At 44.6% G+C, this 26542-nt stretch overlaps 1 protein-coding gene across 1 annotated transcript; it reads right to left on the bottom strand.

Moving 5' to 3' along the window:
- Nucleotides 1-914: 914 nt before the first annotated feature.
- On the bottom strand, nt 915-26542 carry tulp4a (TUB like protein 4a). The gene is made up of 14 exons (XM_079179931.1): nt 26510-26542; nt 24522-25440; nt 15026-15154; nt 14284-14445; nt 13610-13790; nt 10421-10528; nt 10132-10298; nt 9466-9690; nt 9057-9291; nt 7793-7937; nt 7210-7354; nt 6982-7075; nt 3412-6848; nt 915-3275 (listed from the first exon to the last, which is right to left on the bottom strand). The coding sequence occupies exons 2-14, from the start codon at nt 24771-24773 to the stop codon at nt 3159-3161; spliced, it is 5397 nt and encodes a 1798-aa protein (XP_079036057.1). The 5' UTR covers nt 24774-25440; nt 26510-26542; the 3' UTR covers nt 915-3158.

Here is a 26542-nt window from a genome sequence, read left to right as displayed (position 1 = left end):
TTGAATTGAACTGGGCCATTGTTAGAGCTGGTTGTAACCCGGCTGTATCTCAACACGTAAGAGCACCGTCTGTTTTTAGAATTATGATTAAAGGCCTTTTACCTTTCTTCTTGAACTTTTATGTGCCCTATCAAAGAGCACCTTCATTACACTTGATTGATCTTCCGAGCTCTCCAGACCTTTTCTGTTTTGAAGGCATAATATTTGCTGTTTGAGACAATAGAGCCACCTTGTGGCAACTCTAGTCCAGTCCAATAGCTGGCTGGGTTTGAACCTTGCCATCTCTCAATTCAACAATAATAATGGATCCATTTAGGAAACGAGACAGCATTTTTCAGAAAACAATGACATTTTATTCAAAAGATGCGTGACATATACAATTATAAAATAATTTACATGGCATGCCTTACTATCCATTCACTATAAACGTTCAGTCACCAAATCAGACTCTTTTCAAGTGTTTTTGTCATTTAAGTCTACATCTACAAATACAAAGCACATACCTTTTCTAAAGAAAAGCCAAATCCTACATTATCTACAACAGGTCATCTCATGAAATCAGTTCAAAGTGAACCCGTAGCCGAAGTCCACAGGCAACTTCTTAACAGGAACTCAGTGGCTTACACTTGTGAACTTGTGTCAACGATGTTTGTGTATGTGTAAGAAGCCATGACCACACACACATTTAAATAGAATAGATTTAACACTGATGGGATCGGTAGACTGCACAGTTGAATACAGACACACCTTGACTTGACAGTTACACTCTACATAACTAGTCTACCAACTACACTAAACTGGGCACTTACTCATTCACATCTTTTCCATCCAATGCAAACTTCACAAAACACAGAAAATCTGCCCCTTTCCCCCCGCCCCCCTCCCTGACCCAACCCCATCTCACAATTTGGGCTACACAAATTTTTATCAACACAAAGAAATGTTCAGAAAACTCCACAATATACAGTATATATAGATACTATATCTCCTTCAGGAAATAATCTCATAAATAAAATGTACAGACCAGCAACTGAGATGCTGAACTAAAAGAATGGGATCAAACTGTGGTCAAAATTGATGACAAGGGATCTTTTTCCCCTCAAAGAAAATATTGCACAACTAACACAAAGAGATGGATATTTTCTTTATGACATGCTCGTGTTCTTTTAATTTTTTAGGATCATAAGAGACTTCTTTTTTCAACCCACATCCCCACAACGCCCCTCTGACAGACATGCATCTGGCTGTGATACAGAAAGATCACACGAAAAAGTTTAATATTCTCATCAATTCAGAGACCAAAACAGAGCCGGCCGAAAGTGATCGCTTTTCTTTATAGCAAGAGTCACGTTACACTTCCCTCTAGGCCCATTTCCCCCCCCCCCCCCCAACTATAAATTTTAGCAAATGCATCTTTTGGCACAAAGGTTAGAGCTGACCCGAGTCACACCTGCCTAATATTACTGGCCTGTTTAGATGTGTTTTGCTATCATCTTATACAGATAAAACCTATTTATATATATTTGCCTAATAATTTACTCTTGTCCACGGTCCTATCAGCTCTGTGTCCTTAGTTCAACACAAATACAAGCTGGACTGCCTGGGAAAAAAAGAAAGAAAAAGAAACAGCTTTTCAGATTTCAGTGTCAGCTTACTGAATGAACAGGTTTCAATAGCTTCGTCCCTCATTGGAGTTCTGATTTCAAAGATTCAGCGACGACTATTTCATCTCAACCGTTAACTTTTCTTTTTGTGGTTGGAGCTGTGGAGTTAAACAGTTCTACAGCGTCGCTCCACAACTGAAATTACACCTAAAACACAGTGAAAACGGGTGCAAACAGACATCCGTCAAGGTCACCCAAGTCTCTTTACAACATTTACATGTGACCGATATGTATTTACACGACTTCTGAAAAGAGTATGAAATGGCATCGGGGAAATACAAAAATATCTCCTGTACCTTGCTTACATGTTTAGTGTGGTCTTAAAGAGCAGGGGCAGCACCCCCACCCCCCGCACCCCACCCCTCAACTACACACTCACTTCACAGAAGTGACAGCAGGTGACAAATCACTTCATGCCAGAGGTTAAGTTGTTCAATCCAGGCCTTGGCGACTTCTTTTGCGCCTGTGTCACCGTATGTAGATATATTTCACCAAGTGCAGGACGTATCAGTCAAAGCTATTCAGTACACCCCTTCCACCTAATATTCAAATTCAGCAACCAGTTCTCCCAAATAAAGCAAGTAAGTTGAAAACCATGTTGACAGGGTGTGACGATTGTGTATCACAAACAATGACAATAATGTTAAAATTCATATCTGAATAGATAAGGAACAAAATGTACATATAAATTAATCCATGTAGCAGAGTAACACTTCTTCTTCCTTCAACGTCCCAGGAAAATATATGGAAAAGACTGCAGTTCATCTTATCTATATTTACTACTTGACCTGCCCCAGTTTTTAACAGTGACACACCTTTGACTACAGTGAAATGTGTGACCTCTTAGTAGTGCTCCTAAATGATGCATATATCTAAGCCTCAATTCCCACCAAGATGGACTGAGATAGTAACAAAAGGAATGGCAGAGAGCAAAAACAACCTCCGACCTAGTCATTTAATAAAATCCTAAAAGCAAAAGCAGTATAATAAAGTGGTAACTGTTTCACTGAAGTTTGTACAGCAATGGATTTCAGTGCCCAGTAGTACCTGTGCGCTCTCGGAAAAACACAACGGTGATCTCCAGAGTGTGGTTTTCAAGTATTACTGCTGCTTCTTTTGAAAACTGCACCTTCTTCTCTCGGTTAACCGATCGGTTATCATGTCTATAAGCTTCTTCTAGCTAAAGCAGCATTTATTTGCATGACGATTACCAAAGCTCAGCTCTTTGGCCCTACATGCATTGCAAGGTGCCACTGACCGCCAAACGGAGCAGATCTGAGGGCGTCCTTGGGCGAATGCAGCCAATGCTTATTGCACCAACTCTAGTGGCAGCATTGTGTAGTGCAGCATGATTGTATCTCTCTCTATGACCAGGGCTGATTTAAGTCTTCGCACCAAAATCAAAGTCTATTAATCTCAAATGAAACAACTGTCCCTTCAACAGATTGCGTTCGAATCCCAGATAGAACTCAGGGTAAACAGGGAGGGGACCTCTCATTTGAGGCGTTGAGTAACATTGGCTAAAGCCACTGCAAAGGCCTGCACAGCAGAGAAGGGATACTGAAAGTCCAGGATGTAGGCATTGCCATCAATCCTGCCGAACTGCATCACCTGTGTAGAAAAACAAACAAATTGTGAATACAGAGTGTAGAAGCTACTTTCATCAACATCATATTCCTTGTAATGGTCATTTCAGTACACAGATAACATGCAGTGGATGATATTCCTTGAACAAGAGCTCTCTTACCTGTCTGCCCTCCAGTTCAATTTGGAAGTTCTTGGCAGACTCCTGTGTGACGCGCCCACCAAAGTCCAGCTGGTAGACCTGCGTGGCTTCATTCCACAGTGGCTGCTTGTTGGCCATGACGTACACAAAGCCCTGGCTGCCCAGCCCTCGGTCCTCCTTCTCGTTGGCCTTTCGACACTTGATCTCGTCCAGCTCACTGGCAGCCCTCATGTTCCTCTTGCTCTTCCAGCCCTTCTTACCACTCTGGCACTGATTGAGCAGCTCATCTCCACTGATGAACAGCTCTGGCTCACTTTCTGAACTGTCTTGGAACTCGCTATTGGCAGTAGCTTTATTCAGCTTCTTGGTCTTCAACTGCTGCTCTTTCTGTCCCTTAAGCTTCTTCTTGTCCCTTCCTCCCAGCCGCGGACTAGAGATGAGTGCGTTGAAATCACCCAAAGCTCGGCCCTCCTTTTTCGATTTGCTCCCTTCAGCCAAAGGTGGCACGTTAGCCTCCTCAGTGCGCCCATCAACCCGCTTGCGGTTCTTCTTGCTGAACTTCTCGGACCGCTGTGGGACGGGGCTCTCAGTCAAGGACAGTACCTCCTGAAAACCTTCCCCAGCCTCTGCCATGGCCTCTTGTAATCCTCCATGGCTCTGCAGCTCTGCTGGTGGTGGCGGTGGGGGTGGTGGAGGAGGAGGCGGTGGCGAAAGGACCTTTTTGTCTACTGCCATGTGGGAGGCTTTGGGTGGTAGTGGCACTGCAGGACTGGGCAGAGGCGGGCAAGAATTATAGGTACCCCAAGGAGTGTGAAGGGAAATAGGGGGAATGGGAAGCCCGGAACAAGCACTTCCTCCTGGATACATGGGTGGGAGTGGGCAACAGGCTAGGTTTGCAAGGTTTGCAGGGTAACCAGGCGGTAATACAAGGGTTGCCTCCTGTTGAGAGAAGGGTACAGGTGCCACCATCTCCTTTGGGGAGGAGCAGGGGTGTGGGGACCCCGGCATGGGCTGTAGCTGTGCTCCAGAATAGGCAGTTGTTGGAGGGTACTGGAGAGAGATTTGGTAGCCAGCAGCTGCTGCAGCAGCTTGAAATGATGCAGCACTTGGGCTGGTGGGGGACTTTGGAGAAAGGACAAAAGGCAGCCTGGACAGATCCAAGTGCTGAGCTGGGCTAAGAATAAGTGGGGGTGGTTTGTGGGGTCCGGGGGGTCCGGTGGGATTCAGCGCTGCTGTCCGTTCCTGAGGAACCCACACCTCCTCCGTGGCAGCTGGGTCCCACTGATAGGGAGGTGGGCGTTTGACAACCAGCCCTGGTGCATCATTTCCTCCTAGCGCCAGATTCCTCAGTGACTGGTTCAGGCTTTCATCCTCACTAAATGCTGAATTAACATAATCAGCCCTGTCTCTGTTACTTCCTCCTCCTGCTGAAGAACCAGATCCTTCAAGAGCACTCAGCAGGCTGTAAGAGGACTGGGAGGCCAGAGGAGTAGCGCTGTTGGAGTGAACAATAACTGTGCTGTGTGGCGCCCCATTCCCTGGAGGGAAATCCTGTCTGATAATAGTTCCTCCTGCTATTCCGTTAGTGCTCCCTGGGGCAGTGCTTCCAACACTAGAGCCACTGCTACACTGACTGCAGGTGTATAAGGCTGTTGGCACCCTCTGCTGGAACGAGGCTGCTAGTGCACTATTATTTTTAGCCTTAGGAGGCAATGGTCTGGGCGGCTCCAGCATCTGGGAAACTTTGAGAGCGGCCTCTCGGCTGTTCCTCCTGAGAGTGGCATGGATCAGACTGCTGTCAAGCCTCTGTCCAGGGTTCCTGCCGACAGCACTGTTCTGATTGGCTGGGTCAGGGTATGGGGGCGGGTCTCCACTGGGTATGGAATAGCGAGGTGCAGTGAGTCTGTTGAGTGTTGCAGAGGTGTAGGGCAGCTGGATCTTCTTGTCTTGTGAGGAGGAGGATGAGGAGGAGACCCTGAGAGTGGCAGAGCTGCCAGGTCCCTGGAGTGTGTACACATTCTGATTGCAGACAAGGCGCGTTCGAGGACGACATACTTCCTCCACATTCCCACTGCTGTCAAACGTTGTTATCCTCTCATATCCCAGTGGTGTGGGGTACTGCGCTTGCTGCTGACCTGAAGGATAAAGTGATAACTCTCCCTTCTTCAGACAAAGGTCCCCAGGGGGAGGAGTCCCACTGGTGCTGCCTCCTGTTCCAGAAGCAGCATTGGAGGCTGCAGCGGCGGCTGATGCTGCAGCAGCAGCGGCAGCCGCAGCAGCCACAGCGGCAGCCACTGTCCCAGGGTAAGGGGGTGGGGGGTTCATCTTGCTGAGCTCTAGAGGGGCACTGAACACCACTGTATCACCCTCAGCCAGCTGTGGCGTTGACCGAGTGGTTTTGATTTTCAGTAGGTGCTCGTGTTCACCCCCCACTGTTCTCTCAAGCACCAATTCCGCAGGTGGATGAGGGATCTGTATCTGCAGCGTCCCCTGCTGGAGCACAGCTGCACCCGACGGCTGTCCTGATGACATAGAGGGAACAGGGATTTGAATCTGGAACTGCTGCTGCTGATGTTGATGGTGCTGCTGCTGTTGTTGTTGCATCTGATGCTGCTGCTGTGTTTGCTGTTGATGGTGTATTTGTTGCTGCAGTTGATGTTGAATTTGTTGATGCTGCTGTTGTAGTTGTTGCTGTTGTTGTATGTGCTGCTGGAGCTGATGTTGATGCTGCTGCTGCATGTGTTGGAGCTGCTGCTGAATGTGCTGTTGCTGAAGCTGCTGCTGCTGTTGTAAGTGTTGGTGCTGGAGTATCTGCTGCTGCTGCTGTTGGAGTTGCTGTTGGTGCTGAAGCTGTTGGTGCTGGTGCTGAATATGTTGTTGGTGTTGTAGTTGTAGTTGTTGCTGTTGCTGTTGTTGATGATGGTGCTGCTGCTGCTGCTGTTGTTGATGGTGGCTTGGTTGTTGTTGCGGTTGTTGTGAAGGATGATGAGAAGGTGGGGGTCCCACCATTAGGCGACTCATTTCTAGTCCCCCAAAGATGACCTGACCAGGATTGGAGTACCTCGTGGGAACTGTGTACTGGGCTGTCAGGATGGTGTCCTGGCTTTGGTCTGACCCACCAGCGGTGGCCCCAGCAGGGGTGGCCGTGGGATTCGTTAGGACATCCAGTTGAACATTTTGATTGGCTAGAAGTGACTGGACCAGACCAATGCTTTGGGCGGGGGACATGGCCTGGGCGGGACTATGGATGGGGGCAATAGGTATGTTGACCGTGCAGGGCGGGTTGTCATCGGTGCTACCAGCAGGGCCCGTGACGGGCAGGTCATCTTCATCCTCACTGAAGACATTGGGGCTGAAGACGGGCAGATTGATGTAGTCCATGGAGACTTTACGCACCTCTGGCAGGTAGATGGTCATCTGTCTGGGCTGTAGATGGAGGAGGCTTGTCTTATAGATGACTGAGGGGAGAGAGAGACAGAGTATGAATGATAACAATAAAGACAATTGACAAATGGGACTAATTAAAACGACTGATGACATCTATTTGTTAATTCATGCTAAACGCTAATGGAGAAGTTGTTGATTGGTTACCTGCACCAAGATTAGTTGGCAAGAATGTGGAGAGTCCCACAATCTTAAACTTTGTTCCCCAAATATTGGATGTGACCTGAGCAAGGTAATTTTGCTACAAGACAGGAACAAAGATAATATTATTTTTTATAAAAACATTCAAAACAATCTACAGAATAAATCTTCAAATAGTGAAATGTGTGAGCTTATCATCAAACAAGAAGAAAATACTGAATTCAGCTGTGTTACCTGAGTGATGTCATCTAGAGGAAACTCCCTCCGTGTTAGACTCGGTGACCCAATTGAGGGTTTCCGTATAGGTAACCGTGGTGACCTGGATATCTCTTGTGTAGTGCGAGATAGTTTGGGCGATTTTCTGGGATCAATGTTGATCCTGTTGGTAAAGGGACAAACTAAGTCTCTACAGAAAAGGTAGCAAATACAAAAATAAGGTTTAGGCATGCAGTGAACCAATAAACAAGTGTAAAACATTCATGTTCAGGGTTGATAATATAGGAACGAAGGTTAAGAGTTAAATAACTGCCAGGATGCCACACTAATGACTATTAATAAACATTTGTTGACACAGCAGCATCTAAACAAACACTGAATAACTGGGTATCATGTGGGAAATGTTTTTAAAGAATTGAAATGGGGACAAAAATAGTTTCTTTATTCAATTTGACTAAATATGAAAAGCAAACATTGACTTGATTTATGTATTATTGTGTTCATTTCACACAGACCACTGGCTGCTATGTTCCATACAAATAAAATGAAATATAGTTAAAGATGGCATGCTACAGTACACACAGTTCAGGTGTCTGGTTACCTGGGCAGTTTGGGGGATTTGCTGCCCCTGGATATCTTTGGAGACTTCTTGCCAACCCAGTCATCACTCAGCTCAATGTCACTGGAGTCTGAGCAGTTACAGCTGTCAATCATGGCAGTAATCAGACTGTTGCCGTACATCTCATCTGAGGAGAGAAAACAAGATGTGGATGGAAAGAATGGAGTCAGTTTAGAGTAAATATATTGTAAATGTGTAGCTCTCAAGATAAAGTTTACTATTGGCATTATTTGTTCTCTCATTTACAATGATGCAGCAAACCTATACCTTGATGCTTTGATTCTGGCTAAAATGTTTATAATATTGCTGTTTCAAAAGGGTATTATTCCATGGACTAAATGGCAAATATTACAATAAAGTTGGCATTGCAGGAAATCTATTTTAGCACCTTCATGTTGTTTAAAAAACACGATGGCAGCAGCAATGTTCACCCATTTCTACAGATAAACATTTAGACCCATTCAGTGCAAACCCTATTTTCAGTAGTCTCACTTCTTCCCTTTTTCCTCATTCATACGGAGTCTGAACCACTGCTGCTCCAGTTTAGGTCCAGCTAATTTATTTGATGGGCATTAAAGTGTGAATGGGCTGGAACCATTTCATGGCTGGCTTCATTTATCACTGTGTGGGCAGGGTGTGGGTTGATTTATGAGAAACCCAGGGGCCATCAGAGCCCCCATTAAGCAGCTTTTAATTAACATGAGCCCAGTCTGCCCTATGTGACTAAAACATACTCACTCTCTGAGTGCCAACTCAAGAATACTCAAAGTACTGGAGCAGGAAAACGTGTCTATAAGGAATACATTTAGCAGTTGTGTTTGAATCGTTACAAACAGTAAAACATATACTGGATGTATGTTGTGATTTAAACACATACTCATGATTGGTATCATCAAAAACATAGAAAAAAAAATGGTTCTTGAACATCTTCTAAATCCAAGTCAGTTTTACAGAAGGCAGTAATAGCTCACTGAACAAAAACATGGGAGTAACACCTTTTAAAATACTTTATCGTTATGCAACTATTTAAATGGAAAGAAATGATTAATAGAAAAACATATTGGAATATAATCTACTGTTATTTCTGCTGAGTCAACACATGTTCAGGCATGATTTAAAAACAAAAACACTTTTCTGAACGCCCCCGTTGAGAAAAGCTATTTTAACTCGTACACTCTAATCAGGTAACATGTTTGTTTTGTTTTTGTTCGGTGAGGATGTCAAAATGGAGGACCTTTAGTTTTACCTGTTTTCCCATCCGTCTTGGGGTCCATAATGACAAACTCTGGACGCAGTTTACTTATTCGACGACCTTTGAGGATCGGCACCAGCCCTCCGAGGTACTCCAGGTAAAGAGTGTAGCAGGGCCCCCCCACCTCGGGGTTATCTTCCGTACGCTTCATGGTACAGTGCAGACGCTCGTTTCCAGCTGTTGGGTAGCTCACAAAATCACGCATGTTGTTGGGATCAGGGATGGGGGGCTGGAAGAGAAAACATGGGTTTGCAGTTCAACTCAAGTTGTTGTGTTAGCATGAGCTAAAGTGTACTGCTGTATACGTTTGTTATGCTTAGCTTTGGAGAGTAGTCTAATCTCAGAAAGCTATGAAAGCAATGCTGCGCAGAAAGTAAACTACAACCCTCCTGTTCTTTGTTACCTTGATGGTGGGGACAAAAGCAGTTGTGACGTAAGAACAGAGGCGGGAAGGCATGGTGAGCTTGGCAACGTCTTTCTCCTCCTTCACTGCTGTGGCAATGCCCTGCTGGCAGAGTAGCTGCAGGTTGGCGACGCGGTGCTCCACTCGCACCACGTACAGCGCCGAGCCACACGCCAAGAACAGACGAGAGTCCCGGTGACCCCAACACAGCGTAGTGATGGGGCGCTGCAGGGCGACAGAGGAGATGCATTGGAGAGCGGGGTAAGATTGTTTTGCCACATTTATTAGATTCTGCACTACATCCTTCCACAATGTTAATGTCCAGAATGAAATATGGGTCGATGTTAAGGTTTCTGACCGTTATGGTTCTGATTTAAGTCTTTACTGAACTTGGCAAATCTTTAAAGTACATTTCTAAGAGTGAATTCTGAGACTGGTAGTCTTCTGCAATAAAACTAAGCATCTGTAAGTTTGTCTTGTTTGCAGCAGTCAAGTTTCCAAATTGAAACTGTTACTTTACGTTAGTCTATTACTTTAGCTAGTGTCATCTTAGGTCTTCAAATACATATCGAGTCTCATCACTGGAGGAAAGGAAATACAATACATACAATTATATGTGACTCAGTCTACTCATTAGCCAGGTTTAACCCTGTTACAGTTCATCACCTGTGCTGGTGTGTCCAGTGTGTAGATGTGTTCACCCCGAACGTTGTAGAACTTAACGAGTGCGTTCCTGGTGGTGGGAAGACAGGAGGGCTCGTTGGAGAGGACGGTCCTCTCCATCCCCGCCACTGCAAGGAGGTCCCCCTGCGAGCACCACTGGACCACCACATCTGCAGCACAAGTCACGGGAATAAAAGTAACCAAAGTGTCATGCAGAATTTACATTTGGAGGCAATGTAGACAGAGTTACTGGAACACTTGGGCGTGCATTAATTATAGGATACCCACACACCTTTCAGACCGGTGTGGATGAGGGTGGGAGAGAGGTCGTCATAGTTGTTCATCAGGCTGATGTCTCCAGAAGTGAAGCTGACTGTTAACAGCGGTTTCTGGCTGTACACTGGGAAGAGACAAAAGTACAACACAAACACTGTAAACAGGCAATGTGAGCGCAACAAAAATGAGGCGTGTGACAGTTTAAAGTACACGGCATAATCTGTAAATAAAGAAAAATACACCTTTACAGTGGAGTGGATAGTGGATGTCAATCAATGTCTATCAAAGAAGGACTAGTGTTAAAATGATACACACCTGTATGTTGAATACAATGCAATAATTAATTCTACATTAATATTATCTTCGGGTTTAACTTTGTTTGACAAAACATAGAGAGTAAGTTACATTACTTATTACAACCACAATCTAGCTCAGTTTCTGCTTCTCAATTGTGAGGATTTACTTATTTTCTTTGTCCTATGTGATGTTAAACTGAACAGTTCTGGTTTGACAAAAAAAAAGCAATTTGATGGTATCTCCTTAGGATTTAGAAAATTGTGATGCGGCTTTTCCCTGACATTTTATAAGGGATGAGATGATGAATATGCATTTCAACATTATAAATATTGTCTGTTTGTGTGCTTATTTGTGAGGTGGATCGGGGCTGTTATAGGAGAAACAAGGACAGTTCCATATCCTTGGCAGCTGTCATTCATTTTCAGTGAGTTTCCACTGTGTCATATTCATGAGAATACACTATTTCACTAACGCACTCTCAGCAATGACCCAAAGAAAAACATAAAAATAAATCCACCTGTAGTTTTGACTCTCAGCCCAATACAGTTACAACTTCTCATTAGTAATCAGTTCACAATGGGTTTTGCATTAAATGAGATGTATGGTGCTGCTGTGAATGCAGTGTGCTGTGCTGTGCTGTGCAGTGATAATGGGTCATCATCATATATCATGATAGAGAGATCTGGCAGCCGGAGGAATAGGCGGTCTAGTGTCTCAGTCGGGTTGTCGACTTGAGAGATAATTTCTATCGGGGCCAATCAATTACTATTGACTGGTTAAATTAGTGAGTTAGAGCATAATCAGTGTTCCAGCTAAGGCAAGCACTTTTCGGCTTTACCGCGTGGCCTGCGGGGAAGTGAGGGAGAAAAAGAAAGCACAGCAGGAGGAGGACAGACCCTCACCACTACAGCCTTAGCAACTGGGACTAATTAGGCTCAAGAGAAAGAAGGAGGCAAAAAGACAAAACAGGAACCAATAAAAACGAGGCGGTGAGAGCAGCAAGACGGTGGGGAAAGCGAACCACATACAACTCTTCTCTGCTCACGTCCCAGTGCACCAGATACACACTGGTCATCTACATGTTGGACAGTGAACTCACCAGATAAACACCATTAACAGTTCTTAATTACTACCATTGTAAATGTCTGGAGGCTGTTAGCACAGGAAGGCACAAAAGAAAATAGAAACGCTGACATGACCTGCAAATATTTGAATTATGACAATCGGAACAGAAGTTCATTGGAGGAAAAAGTGGGATGCAAGTGTTTATCTTGCAAGGTTTTTTTTTTTTTTTACTCTTCTGTTCTCACTCTCCTAATGCTAAAGATAGTGTGCAGTTAACTGTGTCAACGCAGCACACAAGTACAAGGGCTCCATCATTGACATTGCAGGTAAAATTATTATAGGGTAGTCCTGGGGGATTTGGGTTAAAGACGGCACCATTGAGAATACAGTGAGGACAGATTTACACATTAATTGCACAACTGTACAAACAGCTGGTGTTGTTATTGTACATTTTAAAAGAGATACTTATCGCATCTTCATTCAAGATGATGCATATCCTTTTCCAGGTTTCCTGGGTATAGGCTGCGATTGTCCACTTGAGCATACCGTCAGTGTGTCGTACGTGAAGAGTCTAGTAATGCACACCGCTACACTGCGATATCTGCTGCTGGTATGGCAGGTGGCCACCTCTCAACAAAGCTCTTGACAGGTGTCTTCATGGGAAACACTATTTTTTTAACATGTGTTGCACTTGGTGGATTTCTGTCGTTTGTAACAGCAGCGGCATCACGCTGTATCGTAATCAGCATAGTGAGCCGTGCTTAATATCCAGGGATTCACATTATAGACACCACTGACTATATATATCCCTGTACATGTGTGCACATGATTAGGATGGCACTACCTCCCCGTATGACAATAGCTACTGCAGCATTAAGAGCAAACAGGTGGTGGGAGTGGCAATGTCAGCTCAATCCTCCTCCTCCACCTCTTGTCCTCCATCTTTTCAACGCAGCCCCCCCACCCACCTTCCATTTGGTCACACTCTTTTGTTTTAATGAGTCTCTCCCTCCCTGTTTTCACCGCTGGCAGAGAAGTGGAAAATCGTTGAATAGTCACCTTCCCACTTCTGAAGCTCCATTAAATGTCTCTCATCGCCTGTGAGATCAGCACCACAAATGACTTATCCTTCTAATGACTTATCCTTCAAACTATAAGCTTCAATTCACACATTTTGCACTTTAGTCCAATAGTATACTCCAGACAAAATAGAAGTGTGGTGCCTTATTCAAGAATACGACCCTGTTTTCTCAAGAAAGACATCCAAACATCAAAAAGAAAGTCAAAAGTGCAGCGTGTTCAGACGCATGCAGCTTTGTCTTTTATATGTCCTTCATAGATATGGTCTTCATGTTTATCTAATCACTTGACAGAGAATCCAGGCACCGTTTATGTGTTTCAGAGTATAAAATATTCATGGGAATACCAGGGGGGCTGAGGCTCCTATTCACAATATAGCGCAGACCTACCAGCCATAGCATGTTTCCCCACCTGGTGCCCCCAACTTTGGAAATCTCTCCCCCTCCCTAAGGACTAAGAGCATGAGGACGAATTGATGGCGCAGTAAAAGATGGAGGTAAAAGGTGGGCGGAGCTAGAAGCTAACAGATGGTCCCACATCTGCTTTCTTCTGCACCGAGGTACCTACGTATGAAACAGCTGAACTACTCCAGCCCTCCAATAAAGTTCTTATAGCCACAACTCCTTACCAGCTAAACCTGTTTATCTCCAGTTCTACATCAGATTATACACTTACATCATGTCTCATCGTGGCATTTTTGTTGTTGTGTGCCTGAAGAAGCCACAAAGAGCCGTCTATTCATATCTAACCCCAAGGCACTTACCTTGTGGTGGGGAGTAGTCGTCAGAGTCTGTGTCGCTCTCACTGCTGTCCTCCACCAGGAAACTGGGATAGTTCCAGGACATGCTGACGATGCCATCCGACTCATGCAGCAGAATGTGGGCCAGCATGCGCCCATGGCAGTCCATCACTATCACCTGTCCATCTGCAGTACCAAACAACACCTAGAGAGAAATAGTCGAGTGTTATTAAGGAGAAGAAGAAAGAGAAAAAACAACAAGACATTTCACTGAGACAGAAGACAGGCACACTTAGAAACAGACACAGAGATGACAGAGAGAGCAAAGAAAGACGAAAGAAATGCATATCACACGGAAAATAACTCACAGAAATAGTCGTAAATGGGATGAAGGCGATGAACAAAGGCAGAGACTGAAAGTTTAATGATGTCCAACCTGAGCTGACAACTTAACAGCATGAAAGCAAATACATAGATAGCCTCACAAAACATTCAAGACAGAGAACGGTTGCCGTCACTCAAAGATGATCTCCCTCAGGGCCCGTCTCTGCCTTCTGAGGGACAAGTCCACATACTAAAAGTGGAAAATGACAACCGGAAACTTCTACGCCTATTAGCATTCAAAGGCTGGCACAGTGCTAGGCGGACACGTTGCACCTGTCACATTTCTGTGGGACGTGCATGTGTGTGTATGTTACCTGCTGGTCATCGGGGGTCCAGATACCACATGTGATCTGGCTTTCCAGGTTGATCTCGGAGGACCAGTGTCTCTGCCCGCTGACGGATCCCACCAGTACAAAGCCGTCCCGGTAGGAGATAAGAGCCTGGGTGCCATCATGGGACCAGGTGAAGTCACTCACCTACAGAGCACCGGACACATCAGGTAAGAAAGAAATGAGGATGATGAGACGCTAGCTTGATTATCAAAATGAACAGCTGGTAGTTATCCGACAAATATACTTGTATGAAATAAAATCTTACCCTCCAAGGGAAAAGAGCAAAGGGGCCATTTCAAACTGCATAGGCCATGTGTTTAAAGAGAGAAGCTATTGTTTAGACTGTCATCTACCAACTAGCTTGATCATAAAACAATAAGATGCCGTCACAATGTGTCAGACGCAGCTCAACAGATGCCAGTGATTGATGGATCAGTCCTAGCATTTGTACCTCGCTTGGCAGTTATCATCAAAATCAGCAAGTGGAATGTCTGGGAGGTTTTCCCAGTGAACGGTACTCAGGAAACGGTAATGGAAAGAGACAGTTGTTTTACTGTAAGAGTATGTACTAGTCATTACAGTAAGATCTGACTTCAAAATAAAACCCAAAATATTGATATAGTATTTATAAGCCACTTTGCCCAGCCCTATCAGCGTCAAAGTAAAAAGTCACTTTTTAATTATTGATTTAGTTCATGTCTTATTTCTGTGTAGTGTATTTTACCTGCGCTCCACGGTCATTGACCAGCTCCACGGACCAGCGGCCTTCATACTGGATCCAAACAAAGATCCCTCCGTCTGTATCACAGGTGGCCAGTTTCTGGAAGGGCTCGTTCCATCGCACCAAGACCACCTTCAAGAAAAAGGGACAAAAGAATTTAGCAGTGGCCTTCCTTTGACACAGCTTTGCTCCTTTAACTACAACAGATAATGAGAGTTGATCAACACCACCGTGTCTTGTCAGAGTGTCCTTGATCAACACTCTGAACTCTTGCACACTCGCCGCAAGTCGCTCCAAATTGGGGCGTTAGCTGAAACGCCTGAAATCCAGAAAGTAAAAACCAAGTTTCCACATTTCAATGAGCTAAATTTAGCATTGAACCAGATAAAAATATATATCAAACTGGGTCAACCTCATTTTGAAAAAGTTGCAAAGGAGCTGCTAATATCCTGAATATTACAAACAATGAGATTCATGGGTTGTCTAACCATACCACACGTATAACATGCATTTCAAAAATACTTTGTGATGAATACTTTCTGATGTTGTGCATCTTTCAAGCACAACTTATGTCTCGATCATACTTTTATAGAAAGCATTTGGTTTGTAACTAAAGGGGAATGTAATCTAAAAGAGAAAATGCACTGAGGCATCAACGTCCCTACAGACAACACTATATGGTGGGCATATAGTAAACTGTATAGCCTCCAACACAGATGCATGGGTTTCAGCATTGGCCCAGAGGTAGATATAGACATGGATGGTCATTTGCCTAAGAAATGAGTTGCAGGGGAAGAAGTTTGGATCAGTCGCAGAGAACATTATAAATCAAACTGTCCATAATCTCTTTCTTTGTCAGCGTCATCCATCTCTAAGGCACCCATTACGGTCTCCATCCTGCCCCCTCTCCCTGTGTGTCTATCTGCCTGGTCTTCTATAGCGTGACTCAGCCTATTCCCCGCTGAATAATCCGAAACAGAGAGCAGCTCTGCTCTTGCCGAGTGAAGCACGTGGGCTGTACAGGCTGAAACACTCAACACAGGGAAGGTTTCACCGGGGCTTACGCTCTCTGAGTGCAAGTCCAACAGATCAGTGGCTGAGAGTTGGCTAAGCCTGCCAGTCTCGCTCTCCCCCCCCCCCCCCCCCCCCCCCAACAACACCATCCCCCTCCTCACCCCTGAGACAAACACACAGTCCCATCTGTCCACACTCCAGTTGAACAGGTGTTATTAATAAATAATCAAACATTCAGTTCAGACTACATTTCTGTTTTTGTGTCCGAGAAGAGAAAGTTACAGAAATGTAAACAATAATATTCCCTCCCGCGGCCCGTCAATCAGGCCAGACTGGTCTTGTTTACAAATAAATAAACTTTGAAACCTGAAGAAAGACAAATTCATAACCGATATTGTCGTGGAGCGAAAAGAGGACACATTCAAAACCTGAGGTTTTGTATGAAACTGTGAATGTCTGGTGTGGGAAGCCGGAGAGCAAACACTTTTTTGTCAGAGCGCTCTGAAAAAAATAAATAAAACACACTCAGCCTAAGTTAATAATAATAATAATAATTTTAATATCAACATTATAAATGAAGCTTTGGGGACTTTAACATGGGCATCTATGGAGATTGACTCGCTTTTAGAGCCAGCCTAAAGTATGAAGAATTGCAGTTCTTGGCCACTTGCTTTCGCTGTGCACATGCAGGCAGGAGGTCTGTCGCTATGAAACTTAGTCACGATATGCTGATGCATTCTTGGTTTTCATAACCCAATAAACACAAATTAGCAAAAAGAAAAAATATTAATTTACTCCTGAAACTAATAGATGAGCAAAATGTGTGGCCCCAGGCCCTTAACGTTCTCCAGTTGTTGGGCATGTGCCAGAGTATTAACACACACACACACACACACACACACACACACACACACACACACACACACACACACACACACACACACACACACACACACACACACACACACACACACACACGGTCAGGAAACCAGGAGACAAATTGTCTGACGCCAGGCTGGAGTTAGTTTAATAATCACCAGAATGTGGTGGAAGAAATCCCAGGTAGCTTTCGTCCTGGTTTTACGGTAAGTTAGATAGTAAGCAATTTTTAGTTCACTGTACATGAGTAATGCTCCTATAAATAAAGTTTAAACAGGGAACATTTACGAGTAGAAGTTGTTTCTATGCAACTGCAGCAACAATGCTGAGGTAACTCCTGTTACCAATCACATGTATTCTGTAGGGGTTGTCAGCAATTCCCCACCAGCCACCGCCTTGTGCATCGTTAAATGTCTGAAGTGATAAAAGACAGGGTTATCCTCGGTGAACTTAAAGTGATCCGTCTCACACAAACATGTTTATATGAATACACCATGTGCAGCCCCTCCAGCGTAATGAGCGAACAGTAGGATTCATCGCTCTCCTGGCCCCGCTCCCTCAGCAATAAGGTGTCCTGTGAGCCAGATTTACTGTGTTTTCACTCCCAATCCCAGTGGTATAAATCCCAATGTTGCATCTGTAGGTGTGTCTCAGCTGGCAAACTGCAGGAAGGAGGACACAATGAGACCCGGCCCGTTGCAGGTCTGCAGCTATTTCATTCTGACTGAGTAGACCATAATCACGGACCATTAAAAAAAAAAAAACGGCTTTCCATCCATCATTCAGCCACAGCAGTCACCTGATGCAGCTTAAGACTGCTCGGTGGGCACAAAGCTGACCAGCTTCAGCCGTAGTATTGTCAAAGGTAAGACATTTCCATGCTCAAGGATCTCATTGGGGACTACAGATCAGTGTTGTTACTCCAGTCGTCTGCAACCTCTGGTGAGCTAAACGAATTTTACAGATGGTATTAGACAACCTGATGCAGCTCCAGCCAGTGTATATATGAGGCTTTAGATTAGGTAGGAGCTCCAGTTTGCGTAATTCTAACGTCATTCATACACTGTGCATAAACTAACAAAGAAGGGACAAAATGAAAACAACAAAAAAGACAAAATTAGCACACGGTTTACATGCTGTGTCTTGCATGTGTGCACACTTATCTGCAGCCTCATGGAGGTGAGAATAATCTGTGTGTGTGAGTGTGTAAATTTAGTTCAGCATGGAGATTAGTGTGAGCTGGTCAGGCATCCCGCGAGGGGGGACAGCTGAGCAGCTCGCTGTGACGCAGCGATCGGGGAGATCAGACGTCACATGGAGACAGACGGGATCAGAGTGAGGAGCCACAGGACAGCGAGGGGCCAGAGGGATCACGGGCAGGAAAGGAACAAACACACGCAGATCTTCCTCTTCACCGGTTATCAATTTGCTGCATGGTCAAAGACAAGTACCGACAAAAATGAACCGCTATGCAGCAGTTGATTGATGCCTGTGTGCTCAAGGCCCATTCAAAGTACCTTAAAATTAAATATAACACAATTTGACATTTCAAGAGTACAGCATGACTGAAAAAGCCTTTATTGGCCAGAATCAGACGATTTCCGGCTTGACACGCATGCGCCGCAAGATGGTTCAGGTCGTGTCCACAGCGGCTCAGACAGTAAACTATAATCTCAGCCACACACACATTGTTGCCAATTTACTGACTTTTTCACTTCACTCCTTCATTTATAGATCTTAGAATGAAAAGAAAGAAAGAAAGAAAGTCGCAATCGGCACGTTTGACGTTTCTTTAAAATCTGAATCTGCAAAGAAAATTGCAATCGGTGCATCTCAGCTATAGTCACATGCTCCAAGCCAGGCAAACCACTACCTGGAGAAGAGGAGACTACATGTTCCTACGATCCTTTAATACTGCCCCTTGGCCCGTGCATGGCCATTGACAACTTCTCCTTGGGAAGTTGGCAGCGTCTTCCCTCCTGCAGCGCCGTGTTGTCGTCACTGCAGCCTTGGCCTCTTGCTGGGACTTGGAGACGGGGAGCTGAGCTGACCCCAGCAACTTAACCGAGAAGACCAAATCAAATCAAGGGACAGCTTTGGGTTACATCGGAGTCAGCAGAAGTGAGAGGACACTGTGACGGTGCAGCGTCAGAGTGGTGCAGTCGTGAGCACTCGGGTCCAGGGCAGCACTGGTCCCTGGCACGAAGGAGTTTTAAATTATTCTTTTTTTGCAAGGAGCTTACGGATGAGTAGGCTGGACTGGTGGAATACGACCACAATGTCATAAAAGTATAGCTTAAGATCGTTTTGTCACATCTATACCTATGTGACACTGCATACTGTTAGATGAAACTACACATGCAGTACACATGCTTTAAGTAAAGCAAGGGCTTATAATCTAAATAAGCCAGAAAATATGTCATAGCTACAATTATTATAAAAGAACGTGGTATAGTTCAGTTTAGCCTTTATCGTCCCATATTGGAAATTTGGATTGCAGGACTACAATAACAGTTGAAACAATACAGACTTATCGATTTAATAAACATAAATTAGAGAAAGTAACATAGAATTTCTAAAAAACACTTGGTTCCACGCCTGACTAATGAGTGAAGAATTATTGGAAAGTCCACCCGGGCGACAATAAAATCTGATGCAGTGCAAGCGAGCAGGAAGGAGAGGCTCTTCCCTTTCTCTGTACAACCCCCCCCTCTACCACCCACTCCGATTCGGGATCTGACATGATATTAAATCAGACGCAAAACTCAATTAAAGAAGCGCTGCGTTGCGCTGATACAAAAAGCAAGGAAGCCAGAATGGGACGAAGTAAAGGCCCGGAGTGATTTGCAGCGTGAAGGAAAGGGCGGCGGGACCTTCGGCGGAGGTTGAATCTGAAATGTTTACGAGTGGAGCAGGCGTGTGATAAGTTATAAAAACCTTAATCAATACCAATATCCGATAATAGCATTTACATTGCTTATCACTGGGTGTGAATGATGCAAAGACTAAGAAAGAAAGTAGCAGCGGGCAAACAGTTACATGCTTGAAAATCTTGTGATTCATTATTTAATGTTTGCAGAACATTTGATTGTATTTTCTCCCTACACTACGGTTCTTTAAAGATTAATAGAATGATAATGATATGCTTTTTACTGTATGTCCTGACTACAAACACCGCTCACAGCAAGAAGAACCTGCACTGTCCAGGCCACGCCGTCTCTCTTGGAAATGTTCTAGCGAGCAGACAAGTCCACCTGGATATGAGGAAGCAGCCGAGCCCCAGTGTTATGCTACGTGTCCTCGCCGACGACGGATTAGCCAACTAAACCCATTTGGTGAGACCATTTTAATGCGGTGAATGGATCGTGTACTCAGAGGCTTCTGATGTTAAGAGGCCAGACGAAGAGAGAGCAGAAGAAAGTGAAGTTGTGTAAAGGTGAGATAGTGACCGGCACAGGGGAGGAGACCATGGAGGACTGAGCTGTGGTGCAGAGGGAGGAACTACTGAGGCGGTGTGACGAGACACAAGTGTCTGGACACAGGTGGAGAGGAGTGAAACTGAAATGCAGCACAGCCAATTAAAAGTGACGACTTTCCTCTAACTTTCTTCTGCTTGTACGGCAGGAACAATGATGCAGCATTATTCCTGTCATGCAATCTATTATTATAGTCTGTAAACAAGTCTGAGCAGACAGGTTAGTTGTACTGCACCACAGAAGTCAAACTCCCTGCCCACAGAAAACAACTGTGCATGTCCCAGATCAGTGCTGGTTCTTAAACAGGCCATCGAAACGGACTTATTTATGAGGTTCTGTCAGGAAACAACTTTTAATGTCTGTATGAGTCAGAGAGGGAGACATGGTGCACAGACCCCATGAAACAGTTTCAGAGAACAACAACCCAAAGAAGCTGCACTGGGAGTAGAACCAACATGGTGAAGGGGTAAACATAAGCTGGTGCCCTTTGGGTCACCCGTCTCTTTTTTAGGCCCTTAGACAATTAGTCCCTTTCTGACTTAGCTAAGAGCCCGGGTCTGGCCTCAAAGGGGAAAACCAACAGGCGGGACTCCTGCCTTTGGGCAATAATCCACCACTAAGACTCATGGGAAGAGTAGCGAGGTGTGTATGTACACATGTTTTCAACAGTTTCAGCAGACACACACACACAACACTAAAAAGGGGCGTTAGTCCCAACAACTCATAAACACAACGGCATTGCACTGAGGACTTTAAGTGACAACACCCCCCCCCCCCCCCCCTTGAGATGGTCTCTTAATGTTCTACTTTCTGGGCTCAGCATACACCACGCAACAAAGGTTATTGGAAATAACGGCTTCAGAGAGCAGTGGTGCGGTTGTTGCATTCTCTATGAAAGGCCCTCAAGGGCCAATGATGTTGCCGCAAAAGAAGGCTTTTAAACTTCAATATAAACACCAATATATTAAGATTTTATACTGAAAATTTAAATGAGTTAAAAAAAAAAAACATGCAACATACAGCATCCTAAATCTACAATGGAACCGTATTGGAATAGTGGATATTTTCTCTAGAAATAAAAGTACTTTTAAATATTAAAGCATATATATATATATATATATATATATATGATTGCACCGTAGGACAAATGGCACAGCTAGTAAGTTGATGGGATGCTGGCAGACAATTTTCTCAAACTCCTTGTCAACATGCTAACAGTCATTGTCAAGCCTGTCTGGGATGTTCAGCTCTCGTGGAGAAGGAATGGACTCCTAGTGACTGTCTGCTCAGTCTGTTCAGCATCTGAGAGCGCAATGATGGAAAAAAAACAAAAAAAGCAGTGGATTGTCAAAAGAGTCGTTGATCTATTCTGATGCACGTCCCCGAGGAATAACGCCGCAGCATCAGAGGTATAGTCACTTAGAGAGATGGGACACTTTCATCTATTTTCAATATTATTGTTCTTTCATGTAATGCAGCGGACACACCTGCTGATAAAAAAGGTCAGACGCTCGGTTTAGAAAATTCTATAAAAATAGTATCAGGACATTTGAGGACACATTTTCTTTCAATACAACTATTATTTGTCTGGTTGTCTTATTTTTAGTCCTAAAAGAAGTTACTTCAATTAATGTTATTTTGCGTTGTAATACAAAGTATTGTGAAAATTCACATAATGTGAAAGAAGAAGATTTTGATGTCATGAAACGGGATGAGACTATAAGCACACATAACATAAACCACACTTAACAATAAGAAATCAAACAGGGCTACAACCACGACAATAAAATAATATAATTAATGGTTGACATCGAGTATAATTAAAAGCATGCACATGAAAACACATGAACAAAATGTTTATAGATATGCGATACTGTGTACTTAGTCTGAGCACTTCTGCTAAGCAACCAAGCTCAATGAAAAACACAAAGAAGTTTCTCCTCACGCCCACTGTGAAAAGATGTCTGTGGGAGAGGGAACAAAAGGAGCATGGCACCACACACCTCGCTCCCTTTGAAGCCGATACCTTGTTATTATCGCTCTCAGCCCAACCCACAGAACAACACAGAGAGCGACAATCACAGATATGTTACAGGCCTTTTCATTATCTGAAGAACATCATGAGAGTCCTAGGAACAGGTGCTACAACCGGACAACAGCTGAGTTACACAACACAACACGCTTTTATCTTATAGTGCAATGAGTGCAAACTGGGTGGACCCCAGTGTAACTAAAACCCTCTATCCTGGGAGAGGCGGTGCAGCGCTCTGCAGGCCTCTGGTCCTCTACCCGTCTGCCCTCTTCTTACCAGATGTCTGACAGCTTAAGATCCGCCCTGTACTTTACTACATTGCCTGTATTGGGCCCAGTCCAAAAGACACATCCGTTCAGACGCTCGCTTACATTAAAATGATCACAGAACATTTTGATCTATACATCAAACAGGAATAATGGCCAAACTTAAGGACGCTGCCATGAGTATTGATCTTGGCAGGACTGGACTCCCACAGGATGGGTCATGTAGCATTTGTCTGTGTGTGTGTGTGTGTGTGTGTGTGTGTGTGTGTGTGTGTGTGTGTGTGTGTGTGTGTGTAGTCATTCATAACATGAGCCAATTAACGTGAAAGGACACTCGTCACCAGCGACGACAAGTGCTCAATGACGCTGCTGACGTTTAAAGGACGGGCCCGTCGGGGGACGTAACTGCTGAGTGTGCAGCTTCTTTGAGATGAGGAAAGGTTACCCAAATGTATTGACACAGCATTTTAAAAAACAACTTTTTAAAAATGAAATAATGTTGGTTTGAGGAGAGCTTTTGCCTGTTCTAAAAACTGCTTGAATACCCCGACAGTACTAGAAACTCTATACCACCCATGTGGTTGCCCTGTATCCTGCAAAGAGCGTTCTCTCCTCCTCAGACCTCGGATAGAAGATGACGTGGGTGAGTGAACAGATCCATCATCGCTTGACAAAAGTCATTAGGCAGTGTGATTTCCACCACTGTCAGAAACCCCAAATTATGCATAGGGTGGACGAGTGATGGATTTCCCAAAGCATTTATTTATTGCATGATATCAAATATAGAGTGGAAGTGGAGAGGACATTACTGCTTTCATTACTGGTGCCGGGCTGAGGGAAGTGTGCAATCTTCTCCCAGTAGCACATGTGTTCAATGTGTGTCATAATGAATTTAAATCAGCCCAAATAAGAGCATAAAGTCAAATTCAAATATGTATAAAAAAAAAAAAAAAGTGGTTAGATTTGAGTTGTGTAGGTTTAACCTCCTCCACACCGCATGCACCAAAAATAATAAAAAGGGAAATTTCAGTACTTGGACCAGATTCAAGTGGGCAGAGTTAAATGACATTTCTGCTGCGCTTCAGTCACTCTCTGTAGGGATTCATCCACTCTCCCCTCAGCTGCCTTATGGGATGCTGACACAGCACCTTGCTCCATCTGACCAACAGCTCCACCCACTAAGAGAGAAAACGCAACCTGTTTGCAGTCTACTGGTGCCAGCACTGCTATACTGACGGGTGTATCCACACGGAGTGAATGGTGAAACTATCTAGTTAGTTACGCGTTAAAACAGTGAAATAAACTGCTGTAGAAAGACTTGAAACACTAAGCGTGCCGTGGCACAGGTTTTCGGACACCCTTTAACTAAAGTGAACCACCTCTGTGCTGCTAGACAAGATGCTTGTTGACAAAATAAGCCCTAAATAAGTACAGAGACCAGCAGCTTCAAGGACATTGCTCTTCACCCGACGCTGCAGCTGGGGAAAGGAAAAAGTGAAAGAAAATCTTCTCCGGCTCGACTCTTTAATCACATTTTTGTGAGCCCACAGTGCTGCTGGTAACAGTTTGCATCCATTTGCATCCCAGATGTATGGGACTGAGGAGGTTTATGCAGACTGTTTGAAGGGGGATCAATACACCAACATGTTATGGATAAATACAGAGAAACATTTATAATGTAGAGTTTGAGCTCGAGGAAGGGAACATGGGCTAAGTAACTAATCAGAAACGCATTTTTTACTCAGATTTGTTCTTTACCTTTCCTGTCGACCCAAATATCAACGCCCTATTCTTGCAGGATAATACGCATTTACCCAGGAAACTCCTCTTACCTCGCTGTTGTGTCCTCTGAGGTTGAAGTTGACTCTCTGCGGGGTGGGCCGGTCCCGTCTGCAGTGGCTGGACGTGAACGTGACCCCGACGACTCCACGACCGTTCCCGGTAGCGAGCCAGCCCTCCTCGTAGTAGCGCTTCCTGCACACCGGCTTCTCCTTCTCGCTCTTGGGCACGCGGCCCTTCCAGGACAAGCACAGGATGTTGGAGTCGCTGCAGAGGACCGGGCCGTGCTCCACGGCGGCGAACATCCCTGCAGCTCTCCACACCCCCGTAGATAAAAGAAGAAAATAAAAAATACCCAGAGGGAGGTGGCGGGTTCTTCGGAGGGGTCGGTACCGTTATGAGCGCCTCTCCTCCGCTGAAGTCACTGGTTCAGTGTCAGATGTGAGACAGCGACAACGGTGCATAGTACTCACGCTTTCCCTCGGCTATCTCGGTGATTTGCAATAACGATTAAAAAGGTGATCAGTGAACACTTCCCCAAAAAAGTACAAATGAGGTCACAAAAATGTGGACTTCTTTAGCGAAGCTGTGTGGAAGATGTCATACAGCTGAATGGGCTGCATACACAACAAAAAAGGCACTCATTCAAGTCATTGTGATGCGTTTGATTACGCGTGAGCTGCCTTGTTGGTGATGTTTAAATGACAAGGCAACATACGAGAGAGTACCGGGTAAGGATTTAGAAATCCACCGTGGCAGATTGCAGACTCCAGTCATGTGATCAAAAACAAACCCAGGTTCCAGTTGATGTTCGTAGCGTTTCTGTCCAGTTCAGTGTGTTGTGTCAGTGCTCCGTGTCCTCCTCATGCGACCCCCGTGTGCGTGTGAGAGGAGGAGCAGGGACTCCATCAGCTTCTCCCGGTAACGTCATCACGTCTTTACAACCCGCCTCGGGGATCCCATGCAGGACTGCTGGAGACAAAAAGAGGACGTCAGTATCACACAGAACTGTCGCTAAGAAAGTAAACATGCGTGTGTTATTTAAAGAAAATACAAATGTAAAAAAGGTATGAACTGTAAAAGCGGTGGAAGCACTCACCTGCCACCCTCTGCCGGTAATTTAAATATTAATGCACAAACCTAAAATTAACCATCACTTACTCATGTCGTGAAGAGCAATCACTTCAGATTGAGGACTATCCTGCTCAGCGGAAGGACATTTAACTACTGAATTATTCAGGAGAACCTTGTTTTATTTTAGCTCCCGTTTTATTAGGCTAGCACTGATGTACCAAGGCGTCAGTAACAATTCGATGTGATAACAGACGGAAGAGAAAACCAAATGAAACAGTGACAAACAATTATAATATATATATATATATAGAAAAAAATAGTATCTACATCTATTCCACTAAAACTAGATTTTAGACAGGTGGCGGTACAACAGCTACTCCAGCAGAAGTGTAACATAAGCCAGTTTATCCTGCCGTTAATGCAAATAAAGACAAATAACGTTTTTAATACTGAAATACTATTGAAGCCAGGTGAAGATGATGACAAAACAGCCAAAACAACCATCACCGTGAGCTGCCTGCTAGCAACAGATAGCTAGATTCTGTATGTTGCTGTGTTGGCTCCATAGATCAAAACATGTCAGCAGATTAATCTCCACAGTTTAAATGTAGCTATCGTCTTTGTGCAGTGACGCTAATCTAGCTAACCGACATGCTCGTGAGTGAACATTAGCTTGTCTGTGTTGTCTCCCCCCTCCACAAAGAACAGCCAGAGGTAGCTAACCCGGGCTAACCGACCAGCTAGCCGAACCTGAGCGACCATCAGCGGAGACTGAGCTCCGTCCATCCGCCGCTGGCACTTGGTCGCTAACAGGCTACAGCTAGCACGTTAGCACTCTTTATCCTATCAGTTTTTTAAATATTAGCACGTAGGTTTTCATAGTACCCAGAGGTCGGTGGCCTTGTTGACAAAGTGGGCAGTTAATTAACAAAGCCGGAGAAACACCAACGAACGGTGAAGAGCTTACCTCTGCTCTGTGCTGCTGCTTCTTCTTCTGCAG

The sequence above is a fragment of the Pholis gunnellus genome (assembly GCF_910591455.1).
Source record: "Pholis gunnellus genome assembly, chromosome: 19".
Lineage (NCBI taxonomy): Eukaryota > Metazoa > Chordata > Actinopteri > Perciformes > Pholidae > Pholis > Pholis gunnellus.
Note: the sequence above shows the minus strand (reverse complement) of the source record. Positions and strands in the feature narration are given on the sequence as shown.